Source organism: Cygnus olor, chromosome 2 (genome assembly GCF_009769625.2).
Source record: "Cygnus olor isolate bCygOlo1 chromosome 2, bCygOlo1.pri.v2, whole genome shotgun sequence".
Taxonomy (NCBI): Eukaryota; Metazoa; Chordata; class Aves; order Anseriformes; family Anatidae; genus Cygnus; species Cygnus olor.
The window spans coordinates 71,163,242-71,183,916 of record NC_049170.1 but is presented as its reverse complement, the minus strand read 5'-3'; the positions used below and the strand labels follow the sequence as shown (position 1 = coordinate 71,183,916).

The 20,675-nt window shown below is 38.3% G+C and overlaps 1 protein-coding gene and 1 long non-coding RNA gene across 9 annotated transcripts in view; one reads left to right on the top strand and one right to left on the bottom strand.

Annotated features, from left to right (window-relative positions):
• CDYL (chromodomain Y like) overlaps positions 1-9,191 on the top strand; it is a 105,881-nt gene extending 96,690 nt beyond the window's left edge. For both annotated transcript variants that reach the window (XM_040549907.1, XM_040549908.1), the window contains 3 exons: positions 1,667-1,877; positions 6,124-6,267; positions 7,383-9,191. In XM_040549907.1, the coding sequence (XP_040405841.1) occupies positions 1,667-1,877; positions 6,124-6,267; positions 7,383-7,541 (514 nt within the window). In that variant the 3' untranslated portion in view covers positions 7,542-9,191. The remainder of the gene's footprint in view (positions 1-1,666; positions 1,878-6,123; positions 6,268-7,382) is intronic.
• The window catches only part of LOC121066417, a 35,114-nt gene extending 15,002 nt beyond the window's left edge, over positions 1-20,112 (bottom strand). Inside the window, exons 1-5 of one of the 7 annotated variants that reach the window (XR_005817748.1) lie at positions 19,360-20,112; positions 13,169-13,616; positions 12,019-12,160; positions 10,353-11,922; positions 8,269-9,757 (exon numbers count right to left, since the gene is read on the bottom strand). This is a non-coding gene — a long non-coding RNA (uncharacterized LOC121066417). Of the gene's footprint in view, positions 1-8,268; positions 9,758-10,352; positions 11,923-12,018; positions 12,161-13,168; positions 17,115-19,359 lie in introns of those variants that run through there. The other 6 variants (XR_005817745.1, XR_005817747.1, XR_005817751.1 and 3 more) reach the window with 6 other exon arrangements.
• Positions 20,113-20,675: the final 563 nt, after the last annotated feature.

The window sequence follows — 20,675 nt, the reverse complement described above, 5'->3', positions numbered from 1 at the left end:
AGACCTACGTTTAGTAGTTACCAATATGTCTCTGAACTCTAAAATTATGAATAAATCACAATATTTTTTAAATAAGAACCCTACATTCAACATCTAAAACTAAAATGAAAAATCATCTGTCATTCAGAACACAGGATTGCTTCACAGGTGCTGACTCAACTGTATGATGTACAATGTATTCTAAGCAGGCCTCAGAATTTAAGAGTCATGTGCTTGCACTAAATATGTACAACTTTATCATTATATGTGATAGCTATTAACTAAGCAGCATCTTTCTTTTGAGGTATTGAAATTCTCCCATCCACGTTTCATATCTGTATTTTTACTAAGAATATCTCAAAGATATTTAGTGTTTCAGAGCAGAGAAACACCTAAGTATCCATACTTTAACAGTTCTGGAATGAACTGTCTTTGTGTCAGTGAGGATGAGAACACACATTTGTAACTTAATAGCATAGCACATCATCTAAGAGGGGGCTGTGAGGCACAGGAATATACCACAAATGCTTCTGTATCAAGGAAGGAAACTCCACAACCTCACTGGTAATCTGTGCCTGTGCTCAGTCACACTGCCAGTAGAGAAGTGCTCCCTGATGTTTGGATGGCACCTCCTGTGTTTCAGTTCGTGCCCACAGCCTCTTGTCCTGGCGCTGGGCACCACTGAGAAGAGTCTGGCTCTGTACTCTTTGCACCCTCACTTCAGGTGTTTGTACATATCGGTAAGATCCACCCCACTGCAAGCCTTCTCTTCTCCAGGCTCAACAGTCCCAGCTCTCAGCCTTTCCTCATAGGAAATTTGCTGCAGTCCCTTAATCAGGCTTGTGGCCCTCCATTGGACCCTGTTGTGTATACCCACATCTCTCTTTTACTGGGGAGCACAGAACTGGACACAAGATCCCAGTGCTTAGTAGGGGGGATGGATCACCTCCCTTGACCTGCTGGTGACGCTCCTCCTAATGCAGCACACGATACCATTAGCCTCCTTTGCCACAAGGCAAGTGCTCAATGTGGTGTCCACCAGGACCACCAGGTCCTTTCCTGCCAGGCTGCTTTTCTTCTGGTTGCACCCCCAGTATACACCTGTGCCTGGGGCTGTTCCTCCTCAGGTGCAGGACTTGGCACTTCCATTTGAGAGGCTCCTGTCAGCCCATTTCTCCAGCCTGCAGAGGTTCCTCTGGATGGCAGCATAACATTCAAGCATATCAGCTGCTCCTCCCAGTTTTTGTCGTCAACAAAATTGCTGAGGTTATACTAAACCCACTGTCCAGATCATGAATGAAGATGCTGAACAGGTTGGACTCAGTACGCACTCCCAGGATACATCACTGGTAACTGGCCTCCAAGTAGACTTTGTTCCACTGATCACCACCTGCTGGGCCCAGTCATTCAGCCAGTTTTCAAGTCCACCTCACCGTCTGCTCATTGAGTCCATACTCCATCAGCTTCCTTATGAGGGTTTTATGGAGGCAGCGATGGAAGCCTTTCTGAGGTCTAGGTAGACAATATGTGCTGCTCTCCCCAGGTCATGTCAGAGCAGGCTATTATCAGGTTGGTTTTGAAAGTGACATTACTGCAGAGATGAATTATTACTGAGTTCTCAAGGACTGGTATATTTTGCTTTTAATATGAGTGCATGTTTTTTTTTTTTTTTTTTTCCTCTTTTCAGGAATTTTGTGAATACTTTTATTCAGTTTAAGAAGCCTATTATTGTAGCAGTAAATGGCCCAGCCATTGGACTTGGAGCATCTATATTGCCTCTGTGTGACGTGGTTTGGGCTAATGAGAAGGCTTGGTTTCAGACACCGTACACTACTTTTGGACAAAGTCCAGATGGATGTTCATCCCTTACATTCCCCCGGATAATGGGCCTGGCTTCTGTAAGTAGCTTGCAGGGTAGGGGATGACAGCCTCACAATGCCATTGTGAAAATTTATCCAAAGTGATTTCAAGACCTTTTAACCTTTGCTGTGCTGTCTTTTATTTTTCTTTCTCTCTTGAAAACCTTTCATGAGAAACCAGTAGTTACTCAGCTCCATGCTGTTACAACTTAGTTTACAAGTGAGTGCACAAACCAGAAGGCATGGGACCTAATCCCACGTCCTGGGCCCCCTTTAGCCCTGACAGTGGCAGAAGGGGAAGATGCTTGTCCAGATACCCGTTCCCTGCTGGTGCCTTGTGAGGCCCAGTCACCAGTGTCCTGCACTCAGCACAGCACCAAGGAGCAGCAGGAGTGGGCTGGCCTGCACTTACATAGCAGGCCCTGTACCACCAGCTATCAGCAGTCTCGTGCTAGTTTGCAAAATAGGCAGTTCAGCTTTCGTGCACCCATTATGCTCAAGAAGTCGTGTTGAACTTCCCTTCTTTGTAGACCTCTGCTGATACTTAATATGAGCGTGTTATGCAGGTAACAGTCAAAATCACCCTCGTGATTTATTTAAGTTTTGTACTCTGTATTTACAGTAATTTTGGGTTGAAGTAACTGATTGTACTTTGCATTGTTGCTAAAGCTATAAGCCACGTGTTAAGTTTCTCTTTTTTCTCGCTTTCCAATTAGATGAAAAAATCAAATGTAACAAAAAAGCTATTTAAAAATCTCTTACCTACGTTATTTTCATGTTGTTTACTATTTTTATGCTGCATTCCTTGAAAGCTGAGACCTACATCCCATTCTAATTAAAACTGAAGAGTAACAGTATGAAACAAGTGCTTGCAGCTATATGTTTGTTCCTAAATTATAGTTTATAATAAAAATCCAGTTTTTCCCTATAGGCATTTATTGATTTAAAAATACAGATTTTGATATATTAAAAGCATCAGTTTGAACAGATCTTATAACTAATTGTGTGATGTCTAGATTTAGTAATTAGAAGAGAACAGAAAAAGGTAACTGAGATTAATAGTTGTAAGAGTATCTTTAATATTTTAAGCGTGCTACAAACTACTGATTGTTCCTTTCCCTTTTTATTTGGCCATCCATCCATCCATTCATCCATCCATTCATCCATCCGTTCCATCCATCCCCGTCCTTCAGAGACTTGTGGTTGTTACTTTTTCTTTCTTCAGAATCTGTATGAAAACACAAGAAGCTCTTCCCTAGTATACTCTTTCATGTGCCTTTGTGAGTGCTCTCATTCTTAAATTTGAAGACTTATATGTAAAGCTTCCAGTGCTACCTGTAAATGTATTAGAGAAAGTCCCACACTTTAAGTCAGTTTCAGTGCGTTCTTTTTATAAGCAGCAACTATGTAGAAATGTTCAGTGGCAAGCTTGTTGGAAATATTTTTCCTGACTGAGTTAATCTTGGTTGTTTAGCAGTCTGTCATAGAGTTTTTCTTCACAGAACATGTTTGACATGAAGTTCATTACTGCAGGAAATTTAAAGCCCAGACCTCAGGATTCAAAACTGACTCTATATTGGGAATACCAGGAATCTCAGAAGGATTCTTAAACTTTGCTTTTGAGTTCTGAAAGCAATCTATAATAGAGGTTGTGCAGGCTGTTTTGGGAGCTATGTTATTGCGTACCTGCTGTGGAGCTCTTGCTGTGTTTTTTTGGTCCTGGCCATAAAGCACAGGAGCTGTGTGATCAAGTTTCACACGCTGGGTTTTTGTGTCAATCTTTAGCACACGTGGCAGTATGACATAAGCTTTTCTGCCAGTCATAAGGGATTCACGTTTCCTAGTGTCTATAGTTTACATCAAAGCCAGGATCTTGAGCACTATAGAGACCAGCTGCCTCTCAACTGTACCGGGAGCATGGGAGAGCTGAGGTGCTCCGTGGCAGCTAGAGCCTGTGGGCTTGCACGGGAGGCTGCACGTGAGCCTCAAGGCACTTGCTGTAAAAGAGGGAAACTGAGACCAACGGATGTCCCAGTGAAGCATGACGATTTCACAGTGGAAGGAGAAAGACAAACTAAATAGAAAAATAAGAGTTGTTAATGAGAATGCGGTATTAATTATTTTTATCATCTTCATTTCTATTGCTGTATTATATTTCTTGGAAAGCAAGCAACAACTGTGTTAAATTTCACCACAGATAGAGGGCATGATTAGATGACTAAAACTTGTTTAGTAGTGGGTCTCCAGCATACACTGTATGTAGATCAAAAGCAAGAGCTGGAGCGAAACATTCCCCTTCAAAATCTGTCAACTGAAAACGCTAATGAGAGTGCTCATTTCATGTAAGGTTTTCTGCTAACGCTGCATTACAGCTTGCAAAAATCAGATAACTGCACCGCTAGTATTTGTTGTTTTCATATTCAAGAGAAATGAGTCTTAGAAATAAAAAAAAAAAAAAAAAAAAGGTTTTCTAGCATTCATTTTTTAACCTCATTACCAAAGGTGCTTGTGAAGAAAATGTAACTGACCAGCTGACTTAAAATTTCTGAGTTTCCTTACTCCCAGTAGATTGACTTCATGTTTTGATCATCAATACCAAATATCTTTTGAAATTATTTTGGACTTTTTCCTCAATTTCCCTAGGAAAAGCTATTCTTATTTTTCAGTCAAACTTGTGTATATCACTGATCTTTGGCTAGTGTTTCAAGTCAGTATCATTCATAAATAATTCGGAAAAGTAGAAGGCGTAGTTGTGATACTTGTGTTTGCTGGAACCTTTCAGAGAAAGTATAACTACAGGGATATATAACTTACTTATGCCTTTGGTTTGACTTTTAAATAATAATAATAAATGTGAATCACAATTTTCCATATTAAGTTATGAGAGATCTAATAAATGTTATGTAAAAAAAATCGTAAGAATTATCTCTTTATACAAGCCTCTAATGGACTAGGAGTCAGTAACCAAACTGCTGCCAGAATGCAGGTTTTGTATTTCATTACAAAGGGGCAAATAATAGACAGCTGAGTGCTTAGATTTCTCTAACAGCCTCATTTCCCATATTCCAAGTGTCCAGTGATGGCTTTGTCATATTTTCAATGTAAATCAGTCATTTAAAAAACAGTAAAACTGATTTTTCAAGGTTGACAATTGCTCTGAGTTTTTAATCTTCACTGGCTCTTTCTGTGCAAATGTCACAGCAAATAAAAAGTTTAGGTGTTTATGAAATGTCACAAAAGGTAGAATTAAAGCATAAGCATAAATGGTTGCAGGGTGATATTTTAACAGGGAAGCTGTTAAATAGTGAAGAGTGTGATTGCAAATCAAAAAAATTTACAGAACTAGAGATAACTGCATACAATGTATTACTCTATTCCATACCTTTATACATGCTTTTAAACTGTGTGTAAGGTCTTTTAAATAAGTGGGTTTTCTTTTTTGTGTGGGTTTGGGTTTTGTTTTTTTTTTTTGGTTGGTTGGTTTTGGTTTTTAGTAAGGCTGCTATTTAGAAATAATTTCACTTCACTGTTGAACTTCTAAATAAATGGGAATATTTTCTATGAATTTGAACAGAAATTGGATTATATCCTGTTCCCTTCAGTGGGTTTTGTACATTGAATTCTAAGATGAGCCAGCTATTTCAAATGCTGCATCGTAAATGAAATACTATAGCGCTGGAGACATTTGAGATGGGCTCAAAATATACCATATAATTAGACTTCAAAAATATTCATTATTTGAAAAAAAAAAAAAAAAGCTGCAAAATATTTAACTTTGCGCTCCTTCCAAGACTGTCGGTTCCCAGGAGGTCTACTACCAAAACTGGCTTATCTTTATAATTTACAGATAATGTAGATTTTTTAGGAAAGATTTAGTTGCTGCAACTAGTGCTATTATAAAAGGCAAGCGACTTCAGTATCACTTTACAGGCCTGTCAGGCAGTGTAACATATTCCTGCATATACAGTTAATCAACTCTGAAATACTCCAAGAAAGCTGGAGCTTATGAACACTCATGACTAGGAAATGACAAAAGATATTTATGCTTTTCATGCCTAGTCATAGGCGTCTGTATTTTTATAACTATTGAAGTAGTATAGTCAATAGCACTGACCAGATCATCTGTAGGCAAGTCTTTGTCTTTAATAATTAGACGTTGGAAGAGCCGTAATCAAAGTACTTCAAAAATAGTGCAGGCATTTTCCTTATTTGTTTTGAGCATTTTTCTTTTAAAGAGTTTTGTCTCATTACATTTCATACCAGAAGTAACTTTTTATCCCTTCAGGCCAATGAAATGTTGTTCAGTGGGAGGAAGTTGACTGCGCAGGAAGCTTGTGCCAAAGGACTCGTCTCTCAAGTGTTTTGGCCAGCAACATTCACACAAGAAGTAATGGTTCGAATTAAGGAACTTGTCACATGTAATTCAGTTGTAAGTGCCTTTATTTTCTAACAATAAGGCTTTTTATAATTAGATAAATTAAAATTTACCTATTATTAGACTTACATCATCATGTCCTCCTTAAAAAAAAAAAAAGTTTTCATGACATGAGGACCACATTTTAGAAATAGTAATACCTCTTAACATTTGATTTTAACATTTGAACATATCTTGTGTGTTGTTTTTCTTTTTAAAAAAGAATCTGACTTCTCTTTATCATATGCCCTAATATATTGTGGTTAAGAACATAAAATAACATTGGACTCTTTAAAAATATACTTTTAAAAAATATATACATATGCTTTCAGTTTTTAATTGAAGTATCAATGGTATGGCATGTAAATCCAACTTACCCTAATTAACATAAGAAACAGTTGCCCTGAGGACTGAACCAAAATGATATCTTGAGTTGTGATTTAAATTATTAAGGAAATTGGTAACTTAAAGAAATATTTGTAAGCATAGAGAAATGTAGCCTTTGTCATTAGGCTGAACTTACAGTTTTACCAATGATGCATAGGCATTCATGGTTTTGTGCGCTACTGGCAGTTGCACAAGACAGCTGGAACTACCAAAATTTGATGCTTTTTTTTTAATGGGAAGAGAAAGTACAAATCAACTGTTCTGTGCATTTAGAGATGTTGGACTTTGAAACAGAATAATAGTCTTCTAAGTGAAGAAGCAAACTTGAGATTTTTTTTTTGTGCTATTTTAGATACTATTATTTGTGTCAATGTCTGCCTGGTTATTAGGGCAGTTTTGGTTAATAGTTTTATAGTTGGCCTTCACCAAAGTGGAGTTGGCGTTTTCTCTAGCTATCAGTATAAAATCATGTATATATGTGTGTGTATTTATGGTTACTATTTTCATAATGGCAGTATTTTTGTGCCTTATTAAGTTGTGTTGGTATAAGATAAAGGAAATTGTGTATGACTGAGAGACTCTGAGCAAGGGTCCTTAGGGTTATAGTATGTGAATAGCTTGATAAGTGATAAGACTGATTAAATTTATAATCAACTTCAGGCTCTGTCTGTACAAAACTGTGAATGCACAAGTTGCTGTGTTCTCGTGTAATACTGAATAAACTCTCTTCTCTATTCACCTAGGTACTTGAAGAATCCAAAGCTTTAGTACGTAATATCATGAAGGTGGACTTGGAACAAGCAAATGAAAAGGAGTGTGAAGTTTTGAAGAAAATCTGGGGCTCAGCACAAGGGATGGACTCAATGTTAAAATACCTGCAGAGGAAAATTGATGAGTTCTGATGAGATGCCCATTGACACTGGAATTGTATTTCTTGGACATCAGGGCAAACAACATATGCCCATTTAAAATCCTATATAAACTCACCCCTTGCTCAGCTTGGGAACAGCAGTGGACCCCCCCCCCCCACACACACACACACCTTTTATTGTCAAGGGGTTTAAAAGTACTGTATCACTTAAATTTGAACAAAACTCCTTTCTCCCTGATTGTTACATGTATATATGCACATACATAATGTGTGTGTGTGTGCATATATATATATATATACACTTTTATATATATATATATATAATGTAATGTGTGAGAGTGTGTATGTAAACACACACACACACAAGAAGCTAAAAAATGATAGAGTGCACTACCAAACATCTCTTTAAAGGCTATAGTTTTTGTTATCTTTGGCTAGTACTGTATCAAATAGAGAATGGATTAAAAAGTGAATGGTGTTGCATTTATTTTCTGTGTGGCAGGGAAGTCTGGAATAACGCTTTTCTTTTTTCATTAGAATACAGAACTGAAACGGGTATTAGCCAGCCCTTACTTTCACTGCCCAACAAATCAGCTCAGATATAAGGCATTGTCTCAGAAGAAGGTTGACATACCTCAAATAATGGAACACTCTAAATTTTTTCAGAATTGAACTCCAGAAAGATTAAATCACAAAAATCCCCCAAAAGAGAGCGTGCTCAGGATTAATGCCAAGAAAACACTCTATGCTTTTTTTGAGGGGGAGATATAGAGGGGTGGGTAGAAAGTGGCAGGAATATGTTTAATTCTTACCCAGACAGCATGAAGAAACCACTGTCTCTTGGGGAAGGGGAATGAGGGAAGTGGAAGGGGAAGGAAAAAAGACAAAAAAAAGCTTGTTTTGCAGTATTAGTGAATCACTGAATATCTACGTATGAATATCCTAAGTTATAAGTTAGTTTTAGTGGGTTTTTAAATAGCCTCTGTTTTTTCTTTCTTTTTTTTTTTTTTAATAACTACATAAGTGCTTCTGTTGCTGGGTGAGAATACTACTTTATATACATTTTTTTCATATTTGCTGGTTTAATTGATGTATTACACCAAAAATGCATTTTATGTTCATAAATTTTAGGGTCACTTAGAATATATTATTTAATAAGTTAAAATTCTTTTGGCACACTATTAAGTAAAAAAAAACTTTTAAAAAAACTACCTTATATTAGATGTTTAATGTTCTTTGTCTATGCTTTTTTATTATTTTAAATATACACTATATACAGTATGGTGTAAAAGAGTGCCCTGTGTAAATAGACCTATTTTGCATTCCTTTCAGGAGTGGTTATTGATTCCTGACTGCAGATATCTATTATTACTTGGGTATCTGTGCTTGCAATCTTATTGAATGTATTATGAAGAATGAAAAAGAAATCAAACCTTATTTTTGTACAGTTTTGAAGTTTTTAACTTGGAACTGACCCACCTCCCCTTCCCAGTGGAGAGCTGTACAGTGTGTAAATCTGCCTTTACCTTGGATTGGTACAGTATTTTTGCATCTGTGGGACCTACTTTTTTGTTCTAGTAGTTTGAACTATATATAAACTGTACAATCTGTAAAGTTTTTATAGAATAAATATTCAGCTGTGAAAACTGGTTAAATAAAACTAATATTTCTTAACACATTTTAAATGCGGTTCTCATATAGTTGTATTTTTCAAAGACAGTTCTGATTTTAAAAGGAAGAGGTGCTTAAATGTTGCAAATTAGAGACTTCCTTAAATATTAAGGTTTTATTCTGTCAAATGTATATAAACTCTTAATAGTTTCCATTGAAATGTTGAAAATTAATTTATTGTTTCAAACTATATAGATGTTTTCTCTTAGATAAGGTAGATAGGAAGACAACATTCAGGAAGTCATTTGATTCTTAATTGTTTTGTTACAGTTTGCAGAAAAATTACTGAATGTTCTTTCATATCTCTTAAGAATGTATCATCTTCCCAATAATTCTGTGGTAAAGAAAGTGAGGATTCCTTACCCGAATTTGATTATATTGAAAGGGAGAGAGAAAGATACATTACACAAAGTTCTGTAACGTTAAACGTTTTTGAGTTTGACTCAAGTTGATATTCACATCGCTTTTCTGGCACCTTGAAGAAGAATTTGGGCATAGATTGCATCTATTTCAGCTTGAGGATTATTTATGCTGTTCTTAACCATGAATAAATTTCACTGAAACAGGCGACTAGATCTGGAAATATTTAGAAGAATTATATCAGTTGAACATGTAGGCAATTCAAATGAAAAAAATAATTCCATTTGCTTCATTTTGTGTTGTTACGATCAGTCAGGCTGTTACTATGACTCAATTTGCATATTAAGCTGTGAATAAGTTGGAAAAAGTCCTTACTTCAGACCAATTCGTATACAGTCATTGCCACAGCTACATAGCTGTGTCACTGCGCAATTGCCCTACCTTTATATTAGAACCAGTAACTAACTGTACACTATTAAAATATGCTGTCATTCATAAATGACGTACTTTTCTATATATTGGACTACAGGGATATAATTTCTTTAGGAAAATACTGTCCAGTTCTCTTAGGTATAGGTCAGGAACTATCCTCAGTGTGCAATTGTTACTGATACGCACAACTGATCTGTGGAGGTTCTGAGGATGTTTTCATTTAAGATCAGAAGCATTCAGCAGAAATAGTAAAACAGTAATGCCTTACTAAGGCATTTGTACTGAAGAGGTCATATAGGGAGTAAACAGGGCAGGTTTTTTTTTTATTTCTCTGTCTTTAAGATGAATATGTGTAAGCAATGTAAACTGAACATCTTACCCAACAGGAGAGGCCCATCCAGCAAGGTAGGCATCAGGTACTGAAGTAAAATGCAGTGTACCTATTTTTCAGATTCCCCTGAAATATGAATTGCTGCGCTGTCGGTCCACAAGAGATACCTCCAATAGTTGCAGGTATGTGAATCTTCTGTGTCCGTCTCTTCTTATAGAGCTTTAATTCTATTAATGATTTCTGAAGGGTTTACAGGTTTCCAAACACTTCAGGAAAAAAAAAAAAAAGGCATTTGTGAGGAAACATGGCAACCGTGTGAAGATTTTTCCATCAAATATCTAATAAGTAACACAGAATTTTACTTTCAGCTGCTGTCAAAAAAAAAAAAAAATAGAAGTCCTCCAACTCAGACAACTGAGGACCCTATATTTGAATGGAACAACATTAAGACTAGTTTAGTTTTTAGAAAACCATAACAGAACAAAGACAGCAAAATGATGGCCTTCTAATAGCACTCAATCAATCATGAGATCATATAAAGTGACTCAAGATCTTTTAAAATTAGTGTTTTCAGTGCTTTTCCTCACAGAAGTCAGGTCTTTGTTTAGCCTGTTTCACTGCTGATGCGTGTATTGTTCTACACAAACTTGCAGTACTGCATAGATAAATCAGCCTGAAGAATCAGATTTAGCTTCTGGTCCTTAAATGCAGCTGCAGCCACAAGGGATTGATTGGGCTCAAGGACAAGGGTGGAAAGACTGCTGAAGCCAGCATTAACTTCTAAGGCACTTTGGAGTTGCAACTTCACAAAAGCAGTTGCACTTTAAGATGGCTTTTCTACGCTGATTCTAGTACTGATGTGCTGGCATGCAAAAAACTTGTTCTTGGAGAATTTTGGAGCCTCACAGGTTGTTGGACCCAGGTACTAAGAACATAGAAACAACATCTTTCTGAATGTCTGAGAGAACTTCCATGTGGTGTTTTTGTGTTTTTTCTTTTTCTTTTTTTTTTTTTTTTAAACAAGGAAGAAAATTTCCTACCTTTTTTCATCGTTCAGGCACGAAGACAAATTACAAAACCTGCTTGGGTGTCAGACATCTAGCCAATGGTTAGTAGAATTTGGAAAGATGGTACTGGAATACAAAATTGAGTTAGCTTTAGCCTGGCTCAGTCTTGACCCCTAAGGCTCCTGTCAAGACTGTCTGCTACTTTAAGTGCTTTACTGTACTACACAATCTATGCTCTGTAAGGAATTCAGAATTCACTAGAGACACATGAGAAGGCAATTGTCGGTATTGGTGCTGAAATATCAAAGTATGACAGAAACCTTAATAGTACAGTGTAGGAATCTCTCTGGGACATTCTAATTTTCCTGAAGTAGGTACTATCACAGGCACTAGCAAACAGGAAAGGGTTAAATACCGGCAATTGGACTGGACAGGCCTTAGTGTATATTTACCTCACAAAAAGTTCCATTATAATCAAATTTATTTTTGGAATTAAATAGTTACTTTTCTCCTGGTCAAGAAACAGTACCAGAAAGACATGATTTGGATGTACTTGGAACTGTTGGAAAGCCACCTGCATACACTAAGCCACATCTTCTCTTGATTTGTTACTTTGAGAAAAACAGAAAATATAGCAAGGTTTTAGCTCTAGATAAGTTAACCTACAACAAAAGGTATTTGGGGCTAATTTCAAAAGCTGAACTTACCTCGAGGTCTTTTCTTTGTTCCAAGTTCCTAATTTGCCTAAAGCGTGGATTTCAAGCAGTTTCCTTCAAGGAGTCCTTCACTGGATTGCTGATGTTGCTAAAGGGTACTTCTCTGTGCTCCAGAAACCGCACCATTATTGTTCTGAAAAAAAAAAAAAGCAGAAGAATTTAATCACCTTTTTAGGTGAGATCCTTTTGTTAAAGCTAGGCTTACTTGAAAGCAATTGAAAAAGGTGTTGAAATACATCAGTGCAAAAGCAAGCAGTTATAGCTCCACTATTTCATACTTTATCCAAACAGTGGGGAAAAATAGGACTGCAAACATCTAGGGAACAGGGCAGCAAACAAAACATTTCTGGCTGAGTGGATGGGAGAGATGCTCTTCAATGAATTGAGCCAATAACCTACCTGGCTTGTTGGTGGGAAGTTGAGGTACTTCATGTTCATCTGGGCTTTGACAAGTACACCTTTGATGAGAGTAGGAGGAAGGTGATACCGCTCAACTCAATTACAGTTAGCCTTATGAATTTCCATGCTAAGGAACTGCCAGCAGCTGTCAACACTCAGGCAGTCTTACAGTGCTATATCAGAGGCTGAGTTGGCAACGTTAGATCATGCAGCATGAGAGCTGTTTTACTGAAGACGGCACACAGGTAAATTTTCCTTTCCAAAGGAAGCTGTAGCTATCAGGATGAGAGCCCCTGTATGGCGTAAGATCACCATGTCATATACCTGTTCTGAACAGCTGCTCACATTTCTCTAGAGAATACTGCAGTTACAGGTCACTGATTTTTTTTTTTTTTTTTTTACTCTTGAGGAACATGACTGGTGGATTGTCATATGCCAGACTTTCAAACACAAGCAGGGAAATAAAGAAAAAAAAGAATAACATTGTGAGGCACTACCAGGATGTAGAGCAGTTTGACATGCAAAGATTCTGAAGTGCAATACAAAATGAGGTGATGGTGACGGAGTTCTTTTGGTCCTCCTTACCCCTCCAGTGCAGGGAAAAATAAAATAAATAAGGGAAACTGGTAACCACCAAGACAGAGCAGGGAAGTACTTAGAACAGCTGCGTGAAGAAATAAAGGAATAGCAGTTACACTTTCTTAAGTCCTAGTGTTAGAGGAAAGGCCAGGTGAACATTTACCTGTTCAATCCATCAGTGTAGAGTACGTTATGAGTACCTACACCTAACCTCATGCAGACAACAAGCCTCACGTTTGCAGTCCCTGGTCCTCATGGGAGACTTCAACCACCCTCATATCTGCTTGAGGGATAACAGAGAAAAGAGAAGGCTCCAAGGGGTGAATTCATCAACGTATAGTAATACCTGAATGGAGGGTATATAGAAGATGAAGCCAGGCTCTTTTCAGTGGTGTCCAGTGACAGGGCAAGAGGCTGTGAGCACAAACATAGGAGGGTCCATCTGAACATCAGGGAACACTTTTTCCAATGTCAGGTTGACTGAGCACTGACCCAGGTTGCCTGGAGAGATTTGAGATCTTCAAAAGCCTCCTGGACAGCCAGCTCCAGGGCAGGGGAGTTGGACCAAACAACCTCCAGAGGTCTCTTCCAGCTTCAACCATTGTGTGCTTCTGTGGGGAAAACAAAACTAAAATAAACTTGTATTCATTTTCCAATGATACAAACATCATCCACAAATGATCTCTATGGCTAGAGCTGCAAGAGCGTCAGGCTCTGCAACACTACATACTTTAATCTTTTGAGAACCCAACATCTTGTACTAAAAGGTACCAAATCACCCAGAATAGAGATGAACACAGAGTGACTTGTGTGTTTTGGATAAGACAGGGATCATCTTTTACTCTAGTAAAAAGCCTAAAGAAAAAGTCTTATTTGTTTCTTCAAGGATAAACAGGATTGAAATACTTAAACAAAACAAATACACATGCCTTTTATAATACCTGAAAAATTGCTTTAACTCAGCAGCTTCTAAAAATTTTGCCTTTTTTTTCCCCTGAGGTCTGCCTTAATCAATCAAGCTGCAACGCCTGTGGCAATCATACTGAAATGCAACCACACTGGCTACTGGACAAGACAGTAAAATATGTTAAATTAGACCTAACAGCTCACACTACCTGCTGTGTATGTCCTCTGGATATAACTTACCAAACACACTATAGAAAGACTACATAACACTGCAAGGTGAGAAGTCAATTCACAATGCTGTAATAAAACAGTATTTCCTAAATGCTGCTTTCTGAGACTCATTCATTATAATCCTATACTTCCATCTCCAGCAAAATGTCCCAATTGCTAGACAAAGCCCAGAATATAAATACTCTTCAAAGTCTTGCTTAGCATCCCTGCCTCTTCCTTATCAATTAATTTTTACCACATTCACAGTACCATCCTTCTCAGTGGGAGCAGGCACTCACACACCTCAGCATCACTCCAGTCATGTGCAAAGCCAACTGGCCACTGCCAGTAGCAACTTCCGTGAAATGCAGATGCTGCTCCTCACACTTAAAATGTATTTGAAATTCACTTACCTTATCAGGTTGGATGGGAATCTTTAGTCAAACACTATTATTTAAAAAACAGAAAATAAAAAACTTGCTAAGCCAGGAATAACTAAAACACACACATCTACAGAAACCATGCTTGCACTCCATGATGTAAAAATGACAAAATAAGTTAGTTTTCTTTCCGGGTTGGTTTCAGTAAGGTCTGCTGTGGCACAGGACTGCTATGTCATAGAAGCATGCTATGTTCAAATGTCAGAAGGCAGACACATGTCCATATTTTTTCCCTTCCTTTTCTCCAGCCCTCTCTCTGGGCTCTACGCTCAGAAAGAGCCACGGGGATTAGAGCTAGAAACTTGGCAAGTCCTGAACGTAAGTTCTGAAATGGTTTTTCGATTCTAAGTATGCAATGCTGGGAGCTTCTGAACGAGACAAGCACTTGAATCAAGAGGATCAAAATAAGAAAGCAAAGGAAAGCAACCATGTCCACAAGAGGGGTTTTTTTTGTTTGTTTTTGGTTTTTTTTTTGCTTGCTTTGTAGGCCTCGTGACCAGTCATGTCAAAATAGGAGTCTGCAGACTGAACTTTGTGATCTCAAGAGCTGAGCTGTAACATCCACAGAAGCAGCTGTAAAGTCAGCATTGCACTGCATCTAAGAATAACTGAAGTCACACTTTCATTTCTGAGTGTTTATGAAGAAATTACATGTTCCTTTATGCTGACACAGAAAATTCCATTCTAGATATAAATGAAATATGTCCGTACATCCAGGGGAAGACAAAAGTCAGGTTTTGACACCAATTTCTATGAAGCAAAGCAAATTTCATTGCTAAACTTTCAAAAATAAACAACCAAATAATACCGCAGTCCATAACACTATACATAGATAACATAAAAAATAAGCCATATAAAAAATTTCCAAAAGTTCCCCAAGACAGGTTGATTAGCTGAGGAAAAAAATAAAAATATAATTTTGCCAATTTCTGGGAAAAGATAAACAGAGTCCCTGACTTTAGATTCAGAGACCTTGGAAATCCTCAGCAGAGTTTTGTACCCCAAGAAATTGGCTTGAACCCAGGAAGTGCCCTGAAGGAAAATTTCTGGCCAGTAATCCCCAATAACTTGCCATGCCACCATTATTTCCCTGTCTCTGACATTCCTGGTGTTCCTCTAAGTTCATGCCAATGAAGAGGAACTGTGCCTGAGAAGATCTTCGGTGCTAATGGGAAAGACCTACAGCACACTCCCCAGAAATGTGTTATCACTGAAGACACAGTGCCCAGTAGTACAAGGCACAAGCAAGATAAGTGTTGGATTTTCTCAGACCACTGCCTCATCACAAACTGAAACTGTTTACATGGACAACGGAGAATAAGAACACATCCAGAATGTACAAAAAAAAAAAAATGTAATGCACAAAAAGAGAGAGGCAGTTCCCTTGCAAGAATGACAGCTGAGAATAAGGCTCTTTTACACCCGTTTCTCCTATCAAGTACAACAGGAGCTCTACTCAAAGAACTGCGTGAAGGCGTCTGTGCACAGTGCCTCGACTGCTGCCATACTTGACCCTGCAAATCACTGATGATAAACCATCAGAGTACAACTTTGCTACAGACTTGACGAGTTTCCCCACTAAACAGACTATCACCAGCTTGCAGGCTTTCTCATTAAGGCAGCCACGACCCCAGCTCATACCAGCAACGTGAAACTGCCCCTTCCAACATGTTCTCCCTGATAACTAACGCCCAGCTGCTTCACATCTTTGTCTAGCCAAAACAGCCAACTGAGGCACGCACGTGGGAGGAGGTGGAAAGGAGTCTTCTAGGAACCTGACAGAAGCACTGACATAACACTGCATTATCCTAAGAGCCTTCAAACCTCACAGTACTTGCAGCCCAAAAGCTGCTAGGTAGCCTGCACCTGGTACTAGTTCTTTCCTTTTGGTTTGTGGTTTGTTAAGGGACACAGAAAACTACTTCAACACATGCACCAAACCACTGCTGGAATTGCCACAGAAACGGTGTGGCCATAAATGGAGGACAAGGCAAATGCCAAAGCACCTCAGCCTGTGAGAAAGATTCAGAGATTGTGTTAAACCATAAAAAACCTGAAGGTTGTGGGTCTCCTGCAGCAAGACTTGGCTTTCTTGCCTGGGGCCAGCAGGGATTCAACCCCCAGAAGCGAGGCTCTTGCTCCCTCTGTGGAAGGACTGCATTTGTCAAGGCTTGATAGCCCGTGACTTGTCTCTGTGGGAACCCCTAAGGGGGAAATCAGGGTCTCCTCAGAACTGACAGGAAAATTTAAGACTTCCTTGAAGAAGAAAAGGAGCAAGGCACAAGAAATCCAAGGCAAGAAGTGGAACTATTCCTAGCAATCATGATAATTGCAGTTTTGTAAGTTAGGCTGGCTGGGTGCCCAGAATGGGTAAACAACCCTGAACCAGTTTAACTGACAAGCATATTACAGCTTGCATGGCTCTGACGCAATGCAAAATGACCTCCAACTTTTCCAAAATCTTAGCTACAGATTTTCTCCCCATGTTTTTTTTTTCTTTTTTAATTGTGTAATTTAATAAACCTAGAACTGCTCTAGGATAGAAAAGTTTGATATTTCCAACAGTAAGCATGATGTTTAGACACACAGCTATCAGTAAAAGCAAACAGGAAATAAATTTTGCTTAGCTCAAAATTTTAAAAATCCCTTATTTTAAATATATTTCTAACACATAAACAGCTGTTGTACATACACAATGCATAACATGCAATATTCACATGTATATTCTTCATGGACAATTTACCCAATAAGCTTACAAGGTTTTCCCCATTGTAAGAGTTTTAGCCATGTTTTTTCCTTTTTTTTTTTTTTGCTTGTTTTACAACTCACCCAAATACTTTTGTATGAAGACAACTTTAAACTCAATTTTATCCCTGTGTTACATTGACCCAGTATTATTCCAGCAGAATTTCTGAATTCAATGCTTCTGAAGATCAGAAGCATTCACAAAATTGCAATGCAGGCCCTGCTGGCACAGCTTCAGGAGCTTTACTTTAAAGGTTCTGGGTCCAAGATTATGTGCGAGAGAGAAACTTTCACAAGCAGTTTTAAGATCTCTGAAGGCAGATATCAGGCATGCTTTACTTGAAGTCCTGTGTTGTAAACAAACAATTATTTTTTAAACGGAGGATGGAAGAGTGCAATTAGTTCATTTTTTTGGTCTGCACAGGCTTTTCATGCCTAGAAAGATTTCATCTGAATGCCAGTGTTCTTTCTACAGCTGGAACTATATATCCCCTCATCAAATCACACCAATACAGAAAGACAAAATTATTAAAAACAACAACAAAAAGTGGTGTCTCTCAGGTTTACTGAGGGAAGGGGCAAAAACCTTATGAAACAGGAGAGCCTGAAAGGCTGTGCACTATATCCTTCCCTGGCTTTCCAATTAGCACTGTATCCAGCTACATGTTTAACATCCTTCAGCCGTCTTTACTGTGTTACCATTATCCCCCAGCAACCCCGAGGCAGAACTTTACAGAAGCTCAGAAGAGCTCCTAGAAATAATGTGTAAAACCATTTGCCACCTGAAGGGGTCAGTCGGAACTGACTGGAACGCAGGAGAGCTGGAAACCTGGCACCCTTCTAGCTTGACCTGCCTGGAGCTGGTACCACGCTGCATTTCTTCAAAACCCCAAATCCTGTGGTGTTTAGGCTCCTGAACTCCTATTCACACATACATAAAGTAGAACATGAGCATTGTTGGCTACAAGCTGCTGGAAACTGTACTTTCTACCTAATTTTAATAGGTTCATCTTTCTTAATGATTATTTTTTAATCATGAGACAAAAAGCAGTCCCCTCGATTTGGTTTTGTTTCTCCTTGGGCCTTTTTAATTTGCTAGCTTCTCAGGCCTTGATTCCAGCTTCCCATAAACTCAGAATCACATAAATCACATTTTTTTTGCATCACAATTTGCATCTTTTCTAATAAAAAGAAGGCCTAGTTCTCTCCTAGCATTTTGTCTTTGAGCATTCTTCCTTAGCGTCCTGTGGAGCTGCATCCGATTCACAGCAGAGTACAAAAATGACTGGAGCATAGCAAATCTTTTGGTTGCCTTCATTCAGACCCCATAGTTTCTTTTGCTGTTATCTACCTTTCCCACAAACTCCACTTGATGCCTACTAATACAATGCACAGCACGCTAGCTCTAGACTTGCTGTTTATGCTACTCTTGACTCTTTTCTTTTCCCCAACCCCCTACCATCACAGTACTTTATTTGTTCTTCTGACTTCTGCCAAACACTGAAGTCATAGGTTGAGTCTTCAGTTTACTCACATCTTTAGCTCTTTTCCTTATTCTACAGCTGCCTCCTCCTTTTCCTTATAAATATTAGCAGGTCTAAGTAACTTTTTCGTAGCTGTATTACATAATGGACAACTGTAGTTTATTTTCCTTCTCCCCTTCTCACTAAAACCTGGCAGCTCACAATGCTCAGTGCATCTGCATTTGCACATCTTCTGGGAAAATCTGGAGTTCACTGTAACACAGGGGTTAAGAAATATGAAGCTTATTTTGGCTCTGCTGTGATTCCCACTCCTAGCAGCCAACTTGCTTCTTTCAAAATGTCATTTTTCAACAAAACCCATGGGCTCTAAGACTTTAATTCATCCCCAAACTACATGCAGATGAGCAGGCTCCAGCCAGCTCTCACTTGCCATGAAGCCAACATGCTAATACAGCTCCATTTTTGCTTTCAAAAACCTCATGACAGGCTAATTAATTTAATAGTCCAGACTTCTCTTTGGCTTGTTTCAATTCCCTTCCCAGAAAGCTTCCCCCAGCTCTTTACAATACCTTGAAACTGTTTTTCACTATCTCAAACAATTATTGTTCTTGACAGTCGGTCTCAGAATTTTCCATGTACCAACCTTTTCCATCACCACGGCAAGCCAGATGCTTTGGGGAGAAAAGAAGGAAAAATAAGGCATGACAGATCCCTTTTGCACTTTGCCCAAAATCTCCAAAAAACGTTAAGTATATTATTCTGCTGGCAATAACACCCTCAGAACAGCTACAGGGACACAAAGCAACAGGCTATGTGTCTAACCATGGGGCAATGACAAACTTTCTGAAACTTGTTTAAGAACAACCAAACAAACTTGAAAGCACTGGCTTGGATGAAACAAACTGAAGTACATTTCTCTCTATCCTTCCTTTTCTAGCAACAGCAAAATCTTTTGTGCAACTTCACCACTTTTGAGTGTGTTGTGTTTTTTTTTTTTTTTTCAAAAAAAGATTGGAAACACTGAAAGGTGGGAAGCAGAGATGGACTCTTTTTGCACATTACTACAGTGTTGGACACAATGTTGGTAGTATACTATGGGCCTTTCACATTCAGTATCAAAAATGGCTAGAGTTTCAGTGAAGTTCTCAGAATTTGCACTACTCCCTCTTTCTTATTCACAAATAGTGAATCCTTCATTAAGAACATCTAGGAAATTTATGCAGGAAGGTTTAGACAACAGGAATCAAGTTTATTCATCATAGTAAAACTGACTGTAGTAATTTCCAAACTACAGACATGGCGAAACATCTAGTGGAGTTAAATTAGAGGGAAAAAAACAAAATCAAAAAACAAAACAAAACAAACAAAAAAAACCACTGTGAAATCGAAGGAACAAAAGTCCACAACAAGGCAGCTACCTATTTCTACTTCTAAATGGAAACAAAGTTCTTCAAAAAATCTGACTCAATAACCCCTACCCAGGGGCACACAGAACACCTTCAAGCAGATGAGAGGACACAGCTCCAATGGCCAGCATCACCAGATAATTTAGGCAAAAGACATACCATCCTCAACTGTGCTTATTTATAAGGCAGAGTATTGTAGAGTATTGTAGTTAATTTACAAAAAAAAATGTATGTACCTTTCCTGGGCATTTTCTTGCCATAGTAACACAAGAAACCAAGATTGTTTATGACAGTGGTGTCCAGCCTCTTCATTTTTGCACAGATCCTGGTATTGTAGGTCTTCTTTTAGGGCAGTATCTCCTCTTCTTGTTTGACAGGGAATGGAATATATCTAAACATACGTAGAAGTATTTGGCACAGTAAGCTATTGTTTCATTAAGAAAAGTATAATAACCACTTGATTTTTACCAAACTCAGCA